The sequence below is a fragment of the Hydra vulgaris genome, chromosome 15, assembly GCF_038396675.1.
Source record: "Hydra vulgaris chromosome 15, alternate assembly HydraT2T_AEP".
NCBI lineage: Eukaryota > Metazoa > Cnidaria > Hydrozoa > Anthoathecata > Hydridae > Hydra > Hydra vulgaris.
Window position 1 is genome coordinate 22,790,861 of NC_088934.1, and position 10,359 is coordinate 22,801,219.

General features: G+C 26.1%; 1 protein-coding gene across 1 annotated transcript in view; it reads left to right on the forward strand.

The window, feature by feature from the left end:
• LOC136072036 (kinesin-like protein KIF28) overlaps positions 1–10,040 on the forward strand; it is a 29,137-nt gene extending 19,097 nt beyond the window's left edge. Inside the window, exons 19-27 of the mRNA XM_065820002.1 lie at positions 446–533; positions 4,095–4,157; positions 5,975–6,062; positions 6,171–6,344; positions 6,577–6,699; positions 6,952–7,221; positions 7,350–7,508; positions 9,359–9,487; positions 9,819–10,040. Of these exons, the coding sequence (XP_065676074.1) occupies positions 446–533; positions 4,095–4,157; positions 5,975–6,062; positions 6,171–6,344; positions 6,577–6,699; positions 6,952–7,221; positions 7,350–7,508; positions 9,359–9,487; positions 9,819–9,917 (1,193 nt within the window). The 3' untranslated portion in view covers positions 9,918–10,040. The remainder of the gene's footprint in view (positions 1–445; positions 534–4,094; positions 4,158–5,974; positions 6,063–6,170; positions 6,345–6,576; positions 6,700–6,951; positions 7,222–7,349; positions 7,509–9,358; positions 9,488–9,818) is intronic.
• The last annotated feature ends 319 nt before the right edge of the window (positions 10,041–10,359 follow it).

Consider the following 10,359-nt stretch of genomic DNA (forward strand, 5'->3'; position numbering starts at 1 on the left):
AAATTTTTAGAATGTTTTTTATTTAAATTGCATTCATTGAATCAAGCAAAATAACAAGTGTTGTTTGAGTTTTTTTTACTGGAAATAAACTGAAAAGTTCTTTGACTGTAGATTAGGTAAAAAGAATAGTGTTGTTTGGTTTGTTTCACTGTAGATCAGACTCAATTGAAAGAACAAGTGTTATTTAGATTTTTTTTACTATAGATCAGATTTTATTGAAAGTTCAGGTGTTATTTAAATTTTTTTAATTGTAGATCTGAAAGAAAAGGTTTTATTTAGAAACTTTAGCTGTAAATCTGATTCAACTGCGAGAACAAGTGTTATTTAGATTTCCTTCACTGTAGATCAAGTTAAATGAAGGAATCAAGTTTTATTCAGATTTCTTTGACTGTAGATCAGGTTCAACCAAAAGAATTAGGTGTTGTTTAGATTTCTTTCACTGTAGATCAGGTTCAAGCACAAGAACAAGTGTTGGAACTGTTGCCAATGGTAAGTGAAGTAAATGCAATTAGTGAGGAGCTCGACAAACAAATGTAAGTTTTATTTCCATTTTGTTTATATAAAACATTGAGAAATGTGAGATAAAAAACATTGATGCAAGATTGTGAGGTATGTGATTAAAATAATCAAACATAGGATCAGGAGATGCAAGATAAAAAAAGTCAAATATAAGTGCCTAGAAATTATATATGTATATTGTATTTATAATACTGTAATTAAATGTGTTTAGATTTACATATAAAAATGTTTTGAATATTTGTACATTTTAGAAGGTTATATATTTTGAATATGATAGATATGCATATATATATATGTATATATATATATATATATGTATATATATATATGTATATATGTATATGTATATATATATATATATTTATATATATATATATATATATATATATATATATATCATTGTTTTGTTGAAATATTTATCTTCGTGGCATTTTATCCTTAGCATGACCAAGCATTTTTTCATTGATGATATCCTTAGGCATATATCCTTATATCCTGATCCATAATTCCTTCAATATGAAGAATAGGTTCTATACAATCATGGCTGAAGCTACTCCAAATTATAATATTTCCACCACCATTCTTAAAAATATAATTTGGTGTTTAGGATTGAATCTCTTTTTTCACGGTCTTCTGCCAAACAATGAAGACAACATCTGGTGGTCAACACAGAGCATTTAATTTTGATAGAACTTCAGCATCTAAGTCTACACCGACATTCTTACCAGCATTTTTCATTAATAATTTAGGGTTGACTTGTTCTCTTTTTGTACTTGTTTGTTCCTTGAGCTTTACATCGTTAAACAATTTGTCCTACTGCAGTCTTGGAAACATTAAATTGATTTGCAATTTGATGATAAGACAATATTGATTTAACTAATTTTAAAATTAATTTTTTAAATTTCTTTTCACTTTCCTATTTTGTATTTAGAAAGAATAATAAAACTAAATTAAACTTGCATAAAAAATGAATTAATTGCACAAAATGTAAATAAATTAATGCCCCTATTAATAAAACTACAAGTGTCCTTAAATTTTTAAACTGCAGAAAAGCCAATATCTTTTTTAAGCACATAATTAAATGTTATTTTGAAAAAATGTTTTTATTTTCAGATAATATTATTAGCTATAGTCAGTAATCATCATTATTTTTGTAGAAAAATAAACTTTTTTTAATGCGTTTGTAAGGAATGGGTGTTTATAAACTTTGGTTCCACGTCTAGTTCACTTGCAAGCTCTTTAGCGTCTGTAATGCAACTGCAGATGTCATTATCACGAAAATCTACAAGGAATATTAGTGTCTTCTTTGTTAATTCACTCATCATTTTTAGACCTGAATCTTTTGCTTGCATCATTTTGCTAATTATGTTAATACAAAAGAGGATCTCATACCAGACAACTAGTGAAACTAGGAAAGAAAAACTTTTCAATTGATTTTCAAGGGTTTCAGCTTCGTTTCGGCAATCGGCAGGAAAAGAATCACTACTAATTATTTCATATATGCGTTGTAAATTTCTCCTACCTGGTAACGTTATGCTTTACCACTGTGTGCTTCCCACCGAGTGTCTGAAAGTGAATTTAGAGTTGAACTAACTAAAGATTTTGCAGCATCAGATAAAATTAAGTTCAAATTATAACAGGTACAGAGAACAAAAAAAGTTAAAGGGTTTAGACTAGAAATTTTTGCTTGAACACCAGAATGGCGACCTTTCATGCTCATTATCAAAACCTTGACCTTGACTGCATGTGTAATCCTAGTTTTTTTAATCTCATTTAAAAATCATCTGTTAAGTGAGCTCCTGTTTGACAGTCAACAGGTTAAAATGAAATGAAATGTTTTTTTATGAAAACTTCTGGTTCTATCTGAAAAAAACGAATAGTCAACGACATCTTTTCATTGTGAAAAAGGGTCCGGTGTGCAGTCTAGAATAAACAAAAAGTATTTTGCTTTCTTGCACTGCATAATAATTTCGTCTTTAATTTAATCAGCCAGAAGATTAATCATTTCATCTTGAATGTTTTTACTAAGGAAATTAAAAAAAAATTTCTTCTGATTTGATTCGTCTATTGTGCTCCTTCAAAATCGAATCATATTTAGCCAGAAGTTCAACTAGTCCTAAAAAATTGCCATTATTTGTATGCTCTAGCTTTTCAATGTTTCTTTCAGCTAATAAATGTGTAACTGAAAGAAGTCTTTCTAACACAGCTACTCATTGCTTACTTTCCTGATCTATAATTTTTTCATGCTCAAAATTAATCATTTTATTTTTTTTAATTGCATTTTCTGTAGTAACCCATTTCTGCATAGCTTCCATATTTTTAACTCTTCTGACAGTTTACGCCATCTTTTCATCTCAAGGAAAAGAAATATTTTCAATGTGCACAGGACCTTGTTTGACAAAACTTAAACAATTGTGATCGCCAAGGTATTCAGGCCACATTGCCTAATGGCTGTTGTATAATTTGTTCTTGATTATTGGGAGCAGCAATATCAGAAGTTACACTATTATCATTGTTATTGTTTTTTCTGACAACAACACACAAATTTACTTCAACAACTGTTTTTCATCTGTATCTTTATGTTCTACATCAGTAATAGTAATTCCAGTGGAGACACTTCCTTCATTAGCAAGAACCTGAGTGAATAACATGTTATGCTCACTTTCTAGAAATTGAGTGACAACTTCGCTGTCTACTGGATACTTGGAATTTCTCCATCAGTAAAATTATTAGTATCACAGGAAATTTTAAAACACTTGTTTAGAGCACCTGTCTGTTTATTAAGGAATGCTGTTTGTTTTAATTTTTTTTTCTTTTCAGAGCACCAGATTCATACTTTCGAATCCCGTGACTGGCCATTCCACTCACTATTTGAACTTGAAGTTCACTTTAATTATTCCTGTGATCTGCCAAACTCCAATAAAACATTAACAAAACTCATTATTGGAAATCCAGCGTGGGTTTAAAACTTTGAAGTAAACCATAAAATCGGTTTGTGATTGTGATTTAAAAAAGTTAATATTGCAATATAATATTTAAAATCGCAAATAAAAAATTTGACTTTCAAATTATTAAATAAAGAATAGTCTTATTATTTATTTTTCTGCAAAAATGATGGGGCTCCTAAAAATTGAGAAAATATGGGGCCCCTGTGCGTGGCAACCTTTGCACTCTCCTATGGATCAGCTTTGTATATATATATATTTATATATATTTATATATATATATTTATATATACATATTTATATATATATATATATATTTATATATATATATATTTATATTGTGTTATGTCATAGTATATTTTTCACACTTTAGGTTTTGAAATGTTAACTTAGATCTAGACAGTTTATTTTATAAAAAGCAAACAGAAAATTAAGAATAATGAAATTAAAATAATACAAAAAAATAAGAATAAAAAAAAAAATTATAAAAATACTTCATCTCTTGATAATACCTTTCAGTTTATATCCTTACATTGACTGAAGTCCCCACAGATATTTCTGTAAGTTGTCATCAGTGAAGTTTCATGTAAAGATATCTTTTCTAATTAGTTTTTCTAATATTGTTTTTAGGTCATTTGAAGTGATTTTAATATCTGGCGCTGCTCAAGGAGGAAGCGTTGATAAAGGAACAAAGTATTTTTTGTCAATTTTGATAAGTTTAAATAATGTCTATTTTAATAAATAAAAATTGAAACATCTCTGGTAAAAGCATTTGAAAATTTTTTTTTTTAAAAGCTTTTATATTTTATAAATAATATATATCATTTTCATGGATAATAACATAATATTTTTTTAATTTTTTTTGTATATGAAAAGTGCATAACCTGCTATTTGATAATGCAAATATGGAGATTATTTACTTTTTACCCTTTACTCTAAATCCTATAATTTTTCTTGACAGAGAAAAATACTATGTGGTATCCTATTTTATGCTGTGTTCTGTTTTTAAAATAAAATCATCTGATTAAGATCTAAATTTATTATGGCAAAACCATTGCATTATAAGTTGCTGCAACTACTTTTATTGTTAAATAGGGCTGTAAAATCTTGATGCTGCTTTGGGCTCTTGATGATGGGCTGCAATAAGTTTTGATGATGCTTTTTGTTACAACTGTTAGAATTGTTTAGAGTAAGGATCCATCATTTTATGATTTTTGTTTAAGTTGTGCATTTGTATGCGAGATGATGGTTCTTAGGTAAATCTTTGTTCTGATGAATATACATCTATTTTTTTCTTTATTTTAAACAAAGAAAAAATGATGGTTCTTAGGTAAATCTTTGTTCTGATGAATATACATCTATTTTTTTCTTTATTTTAAACAAAGAAAAAAGTAGATATATATTGTTCAAAAAAAAAAGGATATATATTATTTAAAAAAACAGATATATATAATTATTATATAAATAGATTTTAAAATTAGATTTAAACAAGTTCTTTTTCACTGAAAACTTCCATGTAAGTTTTCACTTAAAATTCTATAACTGCTTTTAAGTTTTTGTTGTGTCTGTTTACTATCACTTATATGGCTCCTGTCACCAAAAAAGTTATCAATCATTTTTTAATTAAAAATTAATATTGTCACCAAAAAAAAAACTACAACATCATCTGCAAATTAATTGCATATAAAAATTTAGGGCATTCACAAAATTTATTGTGAAATATATAAAATATTAGTGGTCCATTTAGTGTTAGTATTGTGCTCTGAGGGGCACCCCATGTTATTGACATGCTATTTGATAGTTAACAAATAGATGCAAGACAAATAGATGCAAAAACATTTGTTTTCTCATCTAGCAATACCATACAAAATTAACTTCTGTTGAAAGATGGCATAGTGCCGATTATGCTTCAAAAAGGTTGGCATAATTATGATGAACTCTGCACAAACTCATTTAGCTTAAATTCCTTATTGACATCAATAAATAGTGTACAAGCAGCTTCAGTAGAGCACTTCTTATGTACTCAATACCCTAATTGCTTACTATTTATTTTTTCAAGACAATTTATTTAGTTCATTTTCTAAATACCTTTGAATCATGGGAATTTGAATCCATGCAAATTATGTGTAAGGATTGGTTTGATTAAATTATTTTAATAGCATATTTTTCTACTTTTCGACTATTAATAATGAATACTAAATCAATGATAAATATTTCATATCTAATTTATCTTGTTTTCAACTAACTCATATAGATATACTACTCATATCCAACTAACTCTTCTTAACTATGCTTTTTTTTTTAATTCGACTCTAGGGACTTTTACATATGTGGAAAGTTTATGTCCATATGTGGAAAATTTCAAACTTGACTTAGATAGAACGAGGGTGGTTTACTATTATATGATATGCATTGAAACAAAATTGACAACAATTCTTAAAAAAAAGCTCAAAGCATCTTTTTAAGAACCTTTGTCGAAACAAACATTAAAAAGTATACTTTTTGTTTAGAGTTGTTGTCAAAATGAAGAACTTGTTAAATGATAATGTTTGGCTTTGGGAACGAGGAAAGTTTACTAATAGAAGATATTTAATGCAGGTTTTATATAAATAGTAATTAAAAGCAAATATAAAATAACTAAAATAATAATTAAATTACTAGTAGTAATAAATATAATAAATAGGGAGAATAATTTTTTGTTTAAAGGATATGTACCAGCGTTTTTTGGATGGTGAGAATGTTAAATCGACCATTAAACAAGAGGATGATCCATTTTGGGAACCACCTGAGGATGTTTTAATTGGAACTGCAAATGTGTTTTTGCAAAGTTTGTCATATGCCTTAGACTTTGACGATAAGCTTTCAATTACAGATTACAAGGTAAGATTACAAGATTAAAGATTACAAGGTTTGTTATATCAATGATATTCAATGATAAACATGAACATCAATGATTTTAATGTGGTTTCATGTTTATATTAAAAGTAATTTGAAAAATTTGGATTTTTTTCTTTTTTCAGTAATATTTAAATTTTTGAATAATTCCAAGATCATTGATTTCAATATTTGAATGATTTTTTAAACTTTTTAACTAAGTACTACTTTTTTTTAGGGCTCAGAAGAAGGTAGTCTGGTAATAAGTGTAGTTCCATGTACACAACAAGGAAAAGCATTGGACGAAGATTATTTTGTTGATGATCCGAAAGACTTGTTGGGAAAACCCTATCATTTTAAGGTTTTATCATTTTTAAGTTTTATCATTTTAAGGTTTTATCGTTTTAAAGTATTATCATTTTAAAACTTTAAAATTGTTTTTTTCTTTTTTAAATATAAATTCAGCATTTTGAATGTTCTTAACATTTTAAAACTTCTTATATATAATATACAATAAATACCTGTACACTGCATTATGATTTGAAATTAAAGAGAATATTTATTCACCTATGTGTCCTAAAAATGATAAATTTTTGTATTTTTTTCATATCAGGTTTTATTACGCAGTGCAGAAGTACACAAAGCTCGCTATTCTCATGGTCTATATGTAAAGTTTCTTACATTTGGAGAAAAGACACCATTTGAAACTCCAGTTATTAATGGAACATTATCTCCACAGTTTAATTTTAGTAAAATAATTTCCATGCCTTCTATAACTGATGATCATTTAAATTGGTTTGAACATGGATGTTTGTCATTTAATTTATATGGCAAGCAGAATCCTAATGCAATTGACCAGAGATTGGCTAAAATGACAACTAAGGTTAATCTTTAAAGATAGCTTAACCATTTACATATTAAAACCTGTAACAATTGTGTACCTAATTGTTTAACTGATGATGCCTGTATTTTATTAATAGTATATTATGTTGAAAATGTTTATTATCTCAGGAACTTCGACAAATGGAGTCAATGCAAAGTAACAAAAGTATATCGAAACATGCAAGTTTTAGAGAAAAAAGTTTTGGAGAAATTGCTCAACTAAAAAGTGAAGTTATTCTTTACAAAAGAAGGTACGAAAGAATGAAACAAAAAGAAAAGCGCATTCAGGTATGTTTGTGTGTGTTGCTAAGAAATTTAGATTTCAATTCATGTCCTAAGTCCCCCTAAAAAAATATCTTTTAATAATAAAAGCATGAATTATTTATATTATAATATGTGCTTTAATGTTAAAACTTAAATATCAAAATTTTTTATATTTATATAATACTATAAATGTATATTTGTCATCAAAAAGTAAATAGTAAAAAAAAAATTTTCAAACTATTTTCTAAACCTTTTAATTTAATTTTTTTTTTGGCTACCAAATATTTCTAAGAAATACTTCATACCTGGGTTTTTTTTTAATGTTAATTCACCTCCCCAAGGCCGAGAAGGTCACTACAGTCAAGGAGGCTGCTATAATTGTGGTTACAACCCTCTTTCAACTCTATAACTCCGAAACACGAACCTTGATAAGCAAGGCTGCTGCGCGGAGAAATAAGTTGATTACTTCAATAAACTCTTGAATGAACTTGATTTTCACTATTTTTTCTCAGTTTCTTAAAACAAAACAAGGAAGAGGGGTGGAAGGGAGGTTGAATATGAGTTTTTTTTTTAATGGTGGGTTTTCGCATATGTTTTAACTTTAAAAAACATTTACTATGGAATTTAAAAAGTGATTCATTGCCTCCTAAACATCAGCAGCATGACTAATACTTAGCATTCACAAGTGTTGTGTGTTTTCTTTCATATCATATCCTCTTGTTAACTTTACTCTGGTCTTGATTCAGCACATGAGTTTGGCCTATGATAAAATCAGAGCACTGACCTTTTTAGTAGCATTAACTCTGATGTATAGCATCTTTCTTGTTATTGAAGTAATGTTTAAGATATGGGTGCAAATTGTGAAAAGATATTTATTGAAGATAAAAGCTTGTTTGGTATTATTTATTGAAGATATTATTTATTATTATTATTAATATTATTATTATTATTATTATAAAGATATTATTTATTGGAAATAAAAGCTTGTCAAAGTTTATACAGAATTTTTCTATGTTCAGATGATGTGATGTAGAGTTTTATTTTAAGTATAAAATTTCATTACATAAATATCAATTTTTTAATATCATTAAAAAAGTCTTTAATGTTCTTGAATTTTTTTTTTTATGCTATTGGTTTTATAATTTAATTGTTGCTCGATTTTAAACATTTTATATTTGTAAAACAATTTGCTAAAGATTTTCTTTATTAGAGTGGTCTTATCATCAATCTATTTCAAGAATTAAAATAGATTATCTCTGATTTCTTTACCTAAAAATAAAATATACAAAAATTTAATCATATAAACTGTTTTTCATTGAAGATTACTGTCATTTATTATTATTATTGTGTTATATATATAATCATTATTACTTTAATTATTAACCATTCTGATTTTATATCTTTAAAATATTTTTAATAAATTTTATTATAAATCAATTAAATTTTTGAAAACATATCAATAACTTTAAGATTTGGTTGAATCAAAATGTTGATCAAAATCGACCTCCAAAAATTTATTTTACATATGAAATATAATTTGTTCTGAATCATTTGAGAGATATTAGCTGAAGCATATTTTCTTAAGTAAAAACATAGCAAATACTTTTCATTATCGAAAAATTACTTATTTTTGCCTTTTTTCAAAAAAGGCATGTTTCTTATCAATTTATTCCATCTTATAATATTTGTTTAAGTTTATATGTTAAACATTCATCTCTTTTTGGTTATATAACATTATTATATAATATTAAAAAAGATTTGGCTTTTGATTATTTTTGATTTAAGATATTTTTGATTCACTTTAAATAAGAAAAAGTTTCAACATTTATAAGTATATAAATATATTATATATTGGTTAAAAAGTTTAATTACAGGATTTAGTAAATGAATGGGCAAATAAAGATGAAAAGGAAAAAGAATTTGCTGCATTCCATAGGGCCGTTCAAACAGCGGCATTCTACGAACGAGGAAAACTCAAATACAAAGTCAATCTTTTGCAATCAGTAAGTTGATCGTTTCTAAATTTGTAGTTGCAAATATTGAGTTGAATTGTTACTTTTTACTGTATTCTTATATGAATATACTAAATTATTATGTACTTACTGTTACTATTATGTACTTACTGTTACTATAATGTACTTACTGTTACTATAATGTACTTACTGTTATTATTAAGTACTTACTGTTTTTTTATGTACCATCTGTTACTACTTTGTACATTTGTACTTACTTTTACTTGATGTACTTACTTTTACTTGATGTACTTACTGTATGTAATATTTTTCATTAATGCCTCCTATATTATTTCTTAACGTTTCAAATTTAATCTTTAAGTATCTCAAAAGTCAACCTGGTGTCGCAGAAAATGGTGGGAAAATTAAAACAGACGAGGTTAAGGTTCCAGTAGGCAGCAAAGCTTGTTTAATACAGTAGAAATAAATTTTAACTATAGAAATTTTAAAATATATAATTATATGCTAATTATTTTTAATATTAAATTATTTTAAATTATTTTTCACTATTATTTCTTTAATTATTATATCTTTAAGAGTTTGTTACTTTAAAAACATTTTTTGCTATAACAAAACATTGTTACCTTATTAAAGACTTTTTTTAAGAGCTTGTTATTTTAAAAACATTTTTTTTTAATAAAAAATTGTTCCTTAATAAAAAAACTTTTTAATTCTTTTTACTCTTATATAAAAATTATTTATCAAAATTATTGTATATACAAATTATATCATTTAGTGCACTTTGAGTGATTTTTATAAATTATTTTTGCAAACGACTTTTTTTAATTGTAATTTAATAGTATTGTAATATTGTTAACAGTTGAAATTATTTACTTATATTATTTAAAATTATTTTAACCCTG